At 64.8% G+C, this 12794-nt stretch overlaps 1 protein-coding gene across 1 annotated transcript in view; it reads left to right on the top strand.

The window, feature by feature from the left end:
* Nucleotides 1-12794, top strand: part of LOC141938815 (ryanodine receptor 1-like) — a gene marked incomplete at its 5' end in the record, with an annotated part of 78872 nt that overhangs the window by 39187 nt on the left and 26891 nt on the right. Inside the window, 20 exon segments of the mRNA XM_074857826.1 lie at nt 312-532; nt 1783-1873; nt 1959-2099; nt 3160-3323; nt 3420-3498; nt 3783-3872; nt 4359-4499; nt 4875-4952; nt 5049-5124; nt 5384-5507; nt 5745-5860; nt 6152-6219; nt 7087-7208; nt 7467-7516; nt 7630-7690; nt 8516-8754; nt 9731-9812; nt 10511-10641; nt 11264-11578; nt 12368-12608. Coding sequence (XP_074713927.1) covers nt 312-532; nt 1783-1873; nt 1959-2099; nt 3160-3323; nt 3420-3498; nt 3783-3872; nt 4359-4499; nt 4875-4952; nt 5049-5124; nt 5384-5507; nt 5745-5860; nt 6152-6219; nt 7087-7208; nt 7467-7516; nt 7630-7690; nt 8516-8754; nt 9731-9812; nt 10511-10641; nt 11264-11578; nt 12368-12608 — 2630 coding nt within the window.

Below are 12794 nucleotides of genomic sequence, written 5' to 3'. Positions count from 1 at the left end.
ATGAGTCTGGGGTCCCCCCAAACCTGCCCTATGGGGTGGCCATGGGATCCCCCAAACCCATGGGCATGAATCCGTCCCCTTTGCCCTATGGGATGAGTCTGGGGTCCCCCAAACCTGCCCTATGGGATGGACATGGGGTCCCCCAAACCCACCCCATGGGATGGCCATGGGATCCCCCAAACCCATGGGCATGGATCCGCCCCCTCCAGCCCTACCCCCCATCACCCCTTTCCCTTGGAGCCCCTCTGTGGGGTGAAGAGGGGGTTCCCTGACCCCCCCCCCGCCCCCTTTTTCCCCCCCAAACCCACCAGGCCACCTTCAGCACGACGGAGATGGCGCTGGCGCTCAACCGCTACCTGTGCCTGGCGGTGCTGCCGCTGATCACCAAGTGCGCCCCGCTCTTCGCCGGCACCGAGCACCGCGCCATCATGGTGGACTCCATGCTCCACACCATCTACCGCCTCTCCCGCGGCCGCTCCCTCACCAAGGCCCAGCGCGACGTCATCGAGGAGTGTCTCATGGCCCTCTGCCGGTGGGGGAGCCCCCCCGCGGCACCCCACACCCCCCCCCGAGCCCCCACAGCACCCCACGAACCCCTGCATGCACCCCCCAGAGGACCCTGAACCCCCAGAGCCCCCCAGACCCCCTGATATCCCCCATACCCCTGCATCCCCCCATGTCCCTCTGTATCACCTCTACCTCTGCACCCCCCTAGATCCCCTCTGTACCCCTTTACACCTCCATATCCCCCCTATATCCCCTTTATACCTTCTATATCCCCCCATATCTCTGTATACCTTCTATATCCCCCCTATATCCCCTCTGTACCCCTTTACATCTCCATATCCCCCCTATATCCCCTTTATACCTTCTATACCCCCCTATATCCCCTCTGTACCCCTTTACACCTCCATATCCCCCCTATATCCCCTTCATACCTTCTATAGGTCCCCTATATCCCCTCTGTACCCCTTTACACCTCCTCTATCCCCCCTGTATCCCCTTTATACCTTCTATATCCCCCCATATCTCTGTATACCTTCTATATCCCCCCTATATCCCCTCTGTACCCCTTTACACCTCCTCTATCCCCCCTATATCCCCTTTATACCTTCTATATCCCCCCTATATCCCCTCTGTACCCCTTTACATCTCCATATCCCCCCTATATCCCCTTTATACCTTCTATATCCCCCTATATCTCTGTATACCTTCTATACCCCCCTATATCCCCTCTGTACCCCTTTACATCTCCATATCCCCCCCTATATCCCCTTTACACCTTCTACATCCCCCCGTAACTCTGTACATTTTCTATATTTCCCCTGTATCCCCTCTGTACCCCTTTACATCTCCTATATCCCCCCTATATCCCCCCATACCCCTTTACATCTCCTATATCTTTCCTATATCCTCGTTGCACACCTTGACATGTTCTATATGTCTCTATATCCCCTCTATACTCCTTTATATCTCCTGTATCCTCTCTACACACCTTTGTACCTTCTCTGTCTCCCCCGTACCCCCTATATTCCCTCTGTACCCCTTTACATCTCCCATATACCCCCTATATCCCCTCTATACTCCTTTATACCTCCAGTTCTCCCCTGGATCTTCCCTATATCCCGTTACACCTTCTATATCCCTTCTATACCCCTTTATACCTCAACATCCCCCCTATATCCCCTCTGTACCTCCTTATACTTCCTACACCCCCCTATATCCCCCCTACACCCCCCTAGAGCCCCCTAACCCCCTCTAATCCCCCCTGTACCCCCCCAGGTACATCCGCCCCTCCATGCTGCAGCACCTCCTCCGCCGCCTGGTCTTCGACGTCCCCATCCTCAATGAGTTCGCCAAGATGCCCCTCAAGGTGAGCCGAGGGGGACGGGGGGGGGACACCCCCACACACTGGGGGGGTCCCGGCGGTGGGGGTGACCTCTCCCGCGCTCCCCCAGCTGCTGACCAATCACTACGAGCGGTGCTGGAAGTACTACTGCCTGCCCAGCGGGTGGCCCAACCAGGGCGTCAGCTCGGAGGAGGAGCTGCACCTCACCCGAAAGCTCTTCTGGGGCATCTTCGAGTCCCTGGCCCACAAGGTGGGGGGGGACGGGGGGGGCTGGGGGATGGTGGGGACACACTGGGATGGGGACACGGGGATGGGGATGGTGGGGACACTGGGGTGGGGACAGTGGGATGGGGGTGATGGAAATGATGGGGACACGGGGATGGGGATGTGGGGATTGGGGTGATGGGGATGGGGGTGATGGGGACACCAGTATGGAGGTGGTGGGGACACAGGGATGGGGACATGGAGATTGGGGTGATGGGGACATGAGGATTGGTGGGATGGGGGTGATGGGGACACCAGTATGGAGATGGTGGGGACACAGGGGTGGGGACATGGAGATTGGGGTGATGGGGACATGAGGATTGGTGGGATGGGGGTGATGGGGACACCAGTATGGAGATGGTGGGGACACAGGGATGGGGACATGGAGATTGGGGTGATGGGGACATGAGGATTGGTGGGATGGGGGTGATGGGGACACCAGTATGGAGATGGTGGGGACACAGGGGTGGGGACATGGAGATTGGGGTGATGGGGACATGAGGATTGGTGGGATGGGGGTGATGGGGACACCAGTATGGAGATGGTGGGGACACAGGGGTGGGGACATGGAGATTGGGGTGATGGGGACATGAGGATTGGTGGGATGGGGGTGATGGGGACACCAGGATGGGGATGGTGGGGGGTTGGTGGGGACACAAGAATGGGGATGGTGGGCACATGGGGGTGGTGGGGACACCGGGATGGGGACTTGGGAGGGGGCTGGTGGGGATGGGGACACCAGGATAGGGGTGGTGAGGACATGGGGATGGGGACACGGGGGTTGGGGTGATGGGGACATGGGGCTGACTGGGATGGGGACGATGGGGCCAGGGGACTGGGGACGCAGGGCCTGACCCCCCCAGGGACAGGGTGGGGCTGGACCAGGCTGGAGACACGGGGAGTGGGGGGACCTGGGGTGGTCTGGGGAGTGGGGGGGACACTTCAGGGACACAGAGGGCGCAACCTGTGGGGACAGCGGGTGGCTCCAAGGGGCTGCAGGGTTTGGGGGGGGTGGCAGGGGGGTCACCCCCGCGCCCCCCCCACAGCGGTTCGAGGCGGAGCTGTACAAGCTGGCCATGCCCTGCCTCTGCGCCATCGCCGGCGCCCTCCCCCCCGACTACGTGGACGCCAGCTACTCCTCCAAGACGGAGAAGAAGGCCTCCGTCGACGCCGAGGGCAACTTTGACCCCAAACCCGTCGAGACCCTCAAGTAGGACCCATAGGACCCCCCCTCCCAACCCCCCCCACCCTGAGCCCTGGCTCAGACCCATCCTGACCCCCCCCGTGTCCGTCCGTCCCCCCCCAGCGTCATCATCCCCGAGAAGCTCGATGGCTTCATCAACAAGTACGCGGAGTACACCCACGAGAAGTGGGCTTTCGACAAGGTGGGGACCCCCCCGGTGCCCCCCCAGCACCTGTGGGACACCCCCAGGACCTCCCTGCACCCCCCCATGTTCCCCATGCACTTGCATGACCCCCCCTATGCCCCTCTTGGTCCCCACACACCTGCCTGACCCCCCACCCCAAGCTCTCCCGGCTCCTCTGGGCATCCTGCCCCCCGCCCCTCCCCAGCATGTCACCCCTCTGCGATGTCCCAGTGCCCCCCATGATGTCCCAGTGCCCCCCATGATGTCCCAGAGCCCCCCACGATGTTCCCATCCCTCGGCAGATCCAGAACAACTGGTCCTTCGGGGAGACGGTGGATGAAGAAGCCAAGACCCACCCCATGCTGCGACCCTACAAGACTTTCTCTGAGAAGGTACCGTGGGTGTCCCCGGCTGGACCCCCCAGCCTTGCCCAGATCCCCCAACTCTGTGCCCCCCCCAATCTCATTGAGATCCCCCAACCCCATGGAGATCCCTCAACCTCATAAAGATCCCCCAACCCCGTCCATTCCTGCTCGATCTCATCGAGATCCCTCAACCCCGTCCACCTCTCCTCTACCTCGCTGGGATCCCCCAACTCCGTCCGTTCCCCCTCAACCTCATCGAGATCCCCCAACCTTGTCCATCCCCCTCAACCTCATCAAGATCCCCCAATCCCATCTGTCCCCCCTCAGCCTCATCAAGATCCCCCAACCCTGTCCATCCCCCTCAACCTCATTGAGATCCCCCAACCACGTCCGTTCCCCCTCAACCTCATTGAGATCCCCCAACCCTCTCCATCCCCCCTCAACCTCGTTGGGATCCCCCAACCCCATCCACCCTCCTCAACCCCAACCACAAGCCCCGCGCCCGCCCCCCAGGACAAGGAGATCTACCGGTGGCCCATCAAGGAGTCGCTGAAGGCCATGTTGGCCTGGGAGTGGATGGTGGAGAAGGCCCGCGAGGGTGAGGAGGACAAGGTGGAGAAGAAGAAAACCCGCAAGATCTCCCAGTCTGCCCAGGTGGGGCCCGGACACCGGGGTGTCCCCCCCACCCCTCAAGAAACCCTGAGGGTCCATGAGGTCCATGGGGTGGTGATGGGGCACCCCAAACGCCTCGGGGGGTCCATGGGGTGGTGACGGGGCACCCCAAACTCCTGGGGGGGGGTTCATGGGGTGGTGAAGGGGCACCCCAAACCCCTGGGGGGTCCATGGGGTGGTGAAGAAGCCCCCTAAACCCCTGGGGGGTCCATGGGATCCATGGGATGGTGAAGAGGCACCCCAACCCCTGGAGGAGGTCCATGGGGTGATGAAGGGTTCCCCCAAACCCCTGGGGGTCCAGGGGGTTCCCCCCACCCCATGGTCCCCCTTAACGCTGCCCTGTCCCCACGCCCCCAGGCCACCTACGACCCCAGCCACGGCTACAGCCCCCAGCCCGTGGACCTGTCGGGGGTGACGCTGTCGCGGGAGCTGCAGGTGAGTGTCCCCCTGTGTCCCTCCATGTCCCCCCCCCACATCGTGTCCCCCCCCCCAGCCCTTCTCGGACTCCCCCCACCTCTCCGTGTCCCCCAGGCCATGGCGGAGCAGTTGGCCGAGAACTACCACAACACCTGGGGACGCAAGAAGAAGCAGGAGCTGGAGGCCAAGGGTGAGCACCCCCCTGTGCGTCCCCCCCGCCACCCTATGGGCACCCCCGTGTCCTCCCCACCCCTACGGGCACCCCACGGACCTGGGCTGCCCCCCAACTGGATGCACCCCATGGGTGCTGCCCCCTCCCAAGCGTTGTCCTTCCACCTACATTCCCCATGGGTGCTCCTCTCCCCCCACATCCCCACCCATGGGTGCTCCTCTCCCCCCGCCGCCACATCGCCCCCCCCCCGCCACTGGGTGCTGACGGGGGGTGCCAGGGGGAGGCTCCCACCCCCTTCTCGTGCCCTACGACACGCTGACGGCCAAGGAGAAGGCGCGGGACCGCGAGAAGGCGCAGGAGCTCCTCAAGTTCCTGCAGCTCAATGGCTATGCCGTCACCCGGTGAGTGGGGGGCTGGGGGGGGCCCCAGACATCTAGGGGGGGGCACAGGGGGGCTGGGGATAAGGTGGGGGGGGCGTGTCTTGATTAGGGGTGGGTGCAGGGGGAGAGGGGTTTGGGGGACACAGGGGCGGTGTGGGGGTGCGCTGGTGCTGGTCGTCCCGGTTTGGGGGGGTCGGTAGGATGGGGAGGTGGGGGGTGGGGGTGTGAGGGCCCCTCCCCTGACCCCCCCCGCTGCAGGGGGCTGAAGGACATGGAGCTGGACACCTCCTCCATCGAGAAGCGCTTCGCCTACGGCTTCCTGCAGCAGCTGCTCAAGTGGATGGACATTTCCCAGGAGTTCATCGCCCACCTGGGTGCGCCCCGGGGCCCCCCAAATCCCCTGGGACCCCCCCCCAGCCCTTGGGAGCCCCCAGATCCTCCTGGGACTTTTCTGATCCTCCCTTGAAACCCCCTGGAGACCCCCTTGAACCCCTTGAGACTTCCCTTGGACCCCTTGAGACCCCCCCCAAGTGCCCCTGCAATCCCAGTATCCCCCCCTCAGTGCTGCCCCGGACCCCTCGGGGTTCCCTGGGACCCCCCAACTGCTTGTCCCCGTGTCCCCCTGCCGTGCCCACCCTGACTGCCCCCCTCCCCCCCCCCCCCAGAGGCGGTGGTGAGCAGCGGGCGGGTGGAGAAATCCCCCCACGAGCAGGAGATCAAGTTCTTCGCCAAGGTCAGAGGGACCCCAAAGGGGGGGGGGACAGGGGGGGAACCCGAAATGGGGGCACCGGGTGGCTTCAGCACAGACACCCCATCAGCCCCCCACCCCAGGGAGAGGGGCAGTGGGCTCTTTGGGGTCCCTATGGAGTGTTTGGGGTCCCCCATGGGCTGTTCGGGGTCCCTATGGGGTTTTTGGGGTCCCTGTGGAGTGTCTGGGGTCCCCTATGGAGTGTTTGGGGTCCCCATGGGCTCTTCGGGGTCCCTATGGGGTTTTTGGGGTCCCTGTGGAGTGTCTGGGGTCCCCTATGGAGTGTTTGGGGTCCCCATGGGCTGTTTGGGGTCCCTATGGGGTTTTTGGGGTCCCCATGGGCTGTTCGGGGTCCCTATGGGGTTTTTGGGGTCCCTGTGGAGTGTCTGGGGTCCCCTATGGAGTGTTTGGGGTCTCCATGGGCTGTTTGGGGGTCCCCTATGGGGTTTTGGGGGTCTCTATGGGCTGTTTGAGGCCTCTATAGGGTTTTTGGGGTCCCCTATGGGATGTTTGGGGTCCCTATGGAGTATCTGGGGTTCCCTATGGGGTGTTTGGGGTCCCCATGGGCTTTTTGGGGTCCCCTGTGGGGTGCTTGGGGTCCCTATGGGATCCACGTGACCTGTGAGTCCTTGGGGTCCCCTTAAAGACTCCTCGGGGTCCCCCAGAGGGGTCAAGGTGCACCCCAAAAGGCGTTGAGGTCCCACAGGATGTTGAGCTGTTCCTTAGAGGGTCCTTGGGGTTCCTATGGGGATATGAAGGGGTTTGGGGTCACTTATGGGGTGTTGGGGGGTGCTTGAGGGTTCCTTATGGGGGGGGCACCCCCTGAACCCCCCCACACTGTGTCCCCCCCAGATCTTGCTGCCCCTCATCAACCAGTACTTCCACAACCACTGCCTCTACTTCCTCTCCACCCCGGCCAAGGTGCTGGGCAGCGGCGGACACGCCTCCAACAAGGAGAAGGAGATGATCACCAGGTGGGGGGGGGCGCCCCTGCACCCCCAAACCCCCCCACAACCCCACACCCCCCGACTGGGGGGGTGCGCGGACCCCCCCACACCCCCAGACCCACAGCCATGGGGAGCTCCTTGGGCAATGGGGGTGGCTCATCGCCACCCCCCCGGCTCTGGGGGGGAATCGGGGGGGTCCACGCTGGTCAAGGGGACGTGGGCTCCGCCCTGTCCCCTCGCTGGGGGTCTTGGGGACCCCCCCTGACCCCCCCGTCCCCACATCAGCCTTTTCTGCAAGCTGGCCGCGCTCGTCCGCCACCGCGTCTCGCTCTTCGGTAAGGGGACACGGATGGGGACACCCCGTGGTGGGGTGGGGGGACAGGGGGGGTGCCCTGGTGGCACCTGACCCCCCGCCCCGTCCCCGTCCTTGTCCTTGTCCCCTCCCCAGGGACGGACGCGCCGGCCGTGGTGAACTGCCTGCACATCCTCGCCCGCTCCCTGGACGCCAGGTGGGGTGGGACCCCGGTGTCACCATGGTCCTGTCCTTGTCCCCATCATCCCCATGGGGCCACCAGTGCCACCATGGTCCTGTCCTCATCCCCACCATCCCCCCAGTGTCCTGGTGTCACCATCCCTGTCCCCACTGTGTCCCGGTGCCACCATGATGCCATCCTTGTCTCCGTGGTCTCCCATGTCCCTGCAGTGTCCTGGTGCCACCACAATGCCATCCTTGTCCCCCAGTACCTGATGCCACCCCAGTGCCACCCTCATCCCAATGCTAATGGGGCAGTGGCAATGTGCCATGTCCCCAATGCTGCCGACATGTCCCCAGGGTGGTGGCCATGTCCCATGTCCCCAAGGCCACCTGAGTGTCCCCAGGATGGTGGCCATGCCCTGTGTCCCCAAGGCCACCCGCATGTCCCTGGGGTGGTGGCTATGCCCCATGTCCCCAAGGCTGCCCATGTGTCCCTGGGGTGGTGGCTGTGCCCCGTGTCCCCAAGGCCATCCATGTGTCCCCAGGATGGTGGCTGTGCCCTGTGTCCCCCCATCCCTGCAGTGTCCCCACAGTGTCCGCAGGACGCTGTCCCCAGTGCCACCTGCATGTCCCTGGGGCAGTGGCCGTGCCCCATGTCCCCAAGGCTGCCCACGTGTCCCCAGCATGGTGGCCATTCCCCGTGTCCCCAACGCTACCCACGTGTCCCCAGGGTGGTGGCCATGCCCCGTGTCCCCAAGGCCACCCGCATGTCCCTGCGCCCCATGTCCCCAAGGCCGCCTGCATGTCCGCGGGGTGGTGGCCATGCCCTGTGTCCCCAAGGCCACCTGTGTGTCCCCAGGACGGTGATGAAGTCGGGGCCCGAGATCGTCAAGGCGGGGCTGCGCTCCTTCTTCGAGAGCGCGGCCGAGGACATCGAGAAGATGGTGGAGAACCTGAAGCTGGGGAAGGTGACGCAGAGTCGCACCCAGGTCAAGGGCGTGGCCCAGAACATCAACTACACCACGGTGGCCCTTCTGCCCGTCCTCACCTCCCTCTTCGAGCACGTGGCGCAGCACCACTTCGGGGACGACGTCATCCGTGAGCCCCTGGGGACGGCGGGGGACACCGTGGGGATGGGGGGACACCATGGGGACGGGGGGCTTGGCAGGGATGTGGGACACGAGAACATGGGGACACGTTGGAGACAGGACAGGTTGGGGATGGTGGCTCAGCAGGGACATGGGGAGATGTTGGGGACATTTGGGGACGGGGGGTCAGCAGGGATGTGGGACATGGGGACACATTGGGGACATTTGGGGACAAGGGGGTTCAGCAGGGACGTGAGACATGGGGACACATTGGGGATGTTCGGTGACACGGGGGGTCAGCAGGGACGTGGGACATGGGGACACGGGGACATTTGGGGACGGGGTGGTCAGCAGGGACATGGGACATGGGGACACATTGGGGACATTTGGGGATGGGGGATCAGCAGGGACGTGAGACATGGGGACACGTTGGGGACATTTGGGGACAGGTGGGGTCAGCAGGGACATGGGACATGGGGACACATTGGGGACATTTGGGGACAGGCGGGGTCAGCAGGGACATGAGACATGGGGACACATTGGGGACATTTGGGGACGGGGGGTCAGCAGGGATGTGGGACATGGGGACACATTGGGGACATTTGGGGACAAGGGGGTTCAGCAGGGACATGAGACATGGGGACACGTTGGGGATGTTCAGTGACACAGGGGGTCAGCAGGGACGTGGGACATGGGGACACGGGGACATTTGGGGACGGGGTGGTCAGCAGGGACATTTGGGGACAAGAGGAGTCAGCAGGGACATGAGACATGGGGACACGTTGGGGACATTTGGGGACAAGGGGACACATTGGGGAGAGGACAGTGCGTTGGTGATGGGAAGGTGGCAGCATGGGGGGTGCCTGGGAGCTGGGGGACCCTCTGGGGACAAGGGGATGTGGTGGGGGTGCTGGGGCAGTTTGGGGGGGCAGGGCCCCCCCGGGTGACAGGGCCACCGCAGCCCTGACTGTCCCTTGTCCCCACAGTCGATGACGTCCAGGTGTCCTGTTACCGCATCCTGTGCAGCATCTACTCGCTGGGCACCACCAGGAACCCCTACGTGGAGAGGTGGGGGGCGGGGGGGGCCGGGGGGGGTACAGCCCCCCCAAAGCCCCTTTACCTGCAGAGCTGGGGGTGCTCGTGGGTGCCCGTGGCTGTGGGGGACCCAGGGCTCTGGGGTGGTCCTGGGGTACCTATTCCTGTGGGGTGTCTCTGGATCTGGGGGGCCCGTGGATCTGGGGAGGCCCGTGGATTTGGGGTGCCCATGGGGTGGTCTGTGGGGTGCCGTGGGGTGCTATGGGGTGCCATGGGGTGTCGTGGGGCGCGGTGGGGTGCTGTGGGGTGCCATGGGGTATCATGGGATGCCATGGGGTGGCCTGTGGGGTGCCATGGGGTGCTGTTGGGTGCCGTGGGGTGCCGTGAGGTGGCCTGTGGGGTGCCCTGGGGTGCCCTGGTGTGCCCTGGGGTGCTGTGGGGTGCCGTGGGGTGCCATGGGGTGGCCTGTGGGGTGCCATGGGGTGGCCTGTGGGGTGCTGTGGAGTGCCATGGGATGCTGTGGGGTGCCATGGGGTGCTGTTGGGTGCCATGGGGTGCCGTGAGGTGGCCTGTGGGGTGCCCTGGTGTGCCCTGGTGTGCCCTGGGGTGCTGTGGGGTGCTGTGGGGTGCTGTGGGGTGCCCTGGTGTGCTGTGGGGTGCCATGGGGTGGCCTGTGGGGTGCCGTGGGGTGCCATGGGGCGCCATGGGGTGACCCCGTCCGTGCCCCACAGGCAGCGCCCGGCGCTGGGGGAGTGCCTGGCCCGCCTGGCCGCCGCCATGCCCGTGGCCTTCCTGGAGCCGCAGCTCAACGAGTTCAACCCCTGCTCCGTCTACAGCACCAAGTCCCACCGCGAGCGGGCCAGTGAGTGTGGGGGGGCCCCCCATGTCCCCCCATGTCCCTCCGTGTCCCCTCATGTCCCCCCCTGACCCCCCTGTGGCCCAGGGGCTGCCCCGTCACACACCCCTCCAGGACAAGCCCTGTTTGCCCCCTGCATTGGGGCACCCCCCAGCCCCGATGCCCCTCACGTGTCCCCAGCTTTGGGACACCCCCAGTGCCCCCCAGATAGCCCCAGATTTGGGGTCCCCCACCTTTGGGGTACCCTGATGCCCCCCAGTGGCCCTGGGTTTGGGGCACCCCCATGTCTCCGTTGTCCCTCTCACTTGTCCCCACTTTGGGGTCCCCCCCCCATCTCCGTTGTCCCTCTCACTTGTCCCCACTTTGGGGTCCCCCCCATCTCCGTTGTCCCTCTCACTTGTCCCCACTTTGGGGTCCCCCCATCTCCAATGTCCAGACACCCCTAAATCCCCCCAGCTCCAGGGTACCCTGATGCCCCCCAACACTGTGACACCCCTTGTCCCCAACACTCTCCCCCACCTTCGTCCCAGCTCCGCGTCCCCATTCCCCCCCTACATTGGGGTCCCCCCATCCCCTCCCCACGAGGTGCCCCCCCAACCCAGTGTCACCCCCCGTGTCCCCGCCGCAGTCTTGGGGCTCCCCAGCCGGGTGGAGGAGATGTGCCCCGACATCCCCGACCTGGAGCGGCTGATGCGGGATATCGGGGGGCTGGCGGAATCGGGGGCCCGTTACACCGAGATGCCCCACGTCATCGAGGTGACCCTCCCCATGCTCTGCAACTACTTGCCACGCTGGTGGGAGCGTGGCCCCGACACCGTAGCCCAGGGCCCGTGGGCCACCGCCGTCACCGGCCAACACCTCAACGCCCTCCTGGGCAACATCCTGCGCATCGTGGTCAACAACCTGGGCATCGACGAGGCCTCCTGGATGAAACGCCTGGCAGGTGGGCGAGGGGCCATGCAAGGGGGCTACTGCTGGCCCTGGGTGGTCCCAGGATGGCGCTGGGGGCCCTGGGTGACTCTTGGGGTGATGCTGGTGGACATGGGTGGTCCCAGGATGGTGCTGGTGGCCCTGGGTAGGTCCAAGGATGATGTTGGCAGCCCTGGGTGGCTCTTGAGGTGATGCTGGTGGACATGGGTTGTCCCAGGGAGGTTCTGGTGGCCCTGAGTAGTCCCAGGGAGGTTCTGGTGGCCATGGGTGGTCCCACAGATGATGCTGGTGGCCATAGGTGGTCCCAGGGAGGTGCTGGTGGCCCTAAGTGGTCCCAGGGAGGTGCTGGTGGCCATGGGTGGTCCCAGAGAGGTGCTGGTGGCCCTAAGTGGTCCCAGGGAGGTTTTGGTGGCCACGGGTGGTCCCAGGGAGGTTCTGGTGGCTCTAAGTGGTCCCAGGGAGGTTCTGGTGGCTCTAAGTGGTCCCAGGGAGGTGCTGGTGGCCATGGGTGGTCCCACAGATGGTACTGATGGCCATAGGTGGTCCCAGGGAGGTTTTGGTGGCCTTAAGTGGTCCCAGGGAGGTGCTGGTGGCCATGGGTGGTCCCACAGATGGTGCTGGTGGCCACAGGTGGTCCCAGGGAGGTTTTGATGGCCACGGGTGGTCCCAGGGAGGTTCTGGTGGCTCTGAGTGGTCCCAGGAGGGTGCTGGTGGCCACAGGTGGTTTCAGGGGGGTGCGGGCATCCCCGGGTGTGTCTCTCGGCTGCAACCACCCCCACGCCCCCACCCCACCCCGCCCCAGTGTTTGCCCAGCCCATCGTCAGCAAAGCGAAGCCGGAGCTGCTGCGCTCCCACTTCATCCCCACCATGGAGAAGCTGAAGAAGCGGGCGGGGAAGGTGGTGGCCGAGGAGGAGCAGCTGCGCATGGAGGCCAAGGCCGAGGGCGAGGACGCCGAGCTGCTCATCCGCGACGAGTTCGCTGTCCTCTGCCGCGACCTCTACGCGCTCTACCCCCTCCTCATCCGCTACGTGGACAACAGCCGGTGAGGGGGGGGGACGGGGGGGACCCCTGGGGGATCGTGGCCCACCTGGGGTGGAGCCAAGAGGAGGGGGAGGGAGGGGGAAAGGGGGGGGCGTGCACAGTCATGGTGGTGGCCATGGGGATACAGTGATGGTGGCCATGGGGACCTGGTGGTGTTGGGCACAGGGAACTGTTGATGGTGATCTTG

This window comes from Strix uralensis, unplaced genomic scaffold (genome assembly GCF_047716275.1).
Source record: "Strix uralensis isolate ZFMK-TIS-50842 unplaced genomic scaffold, bStrUra1 scaffold_325, whole genome shotgun sequence".
NCBI classification, from domain to species: domain Eukaryota; kingdom Metazoa; phylum Chordata; class Aves; order Strigiformes; family Strigidae; genus Strix; species Strix uralensis.
The sequence above is the reverse complement of the archived record's forward strand: the minus strand, read 5'-3'. Positions and strand labels throughout refer to the sequence as shown.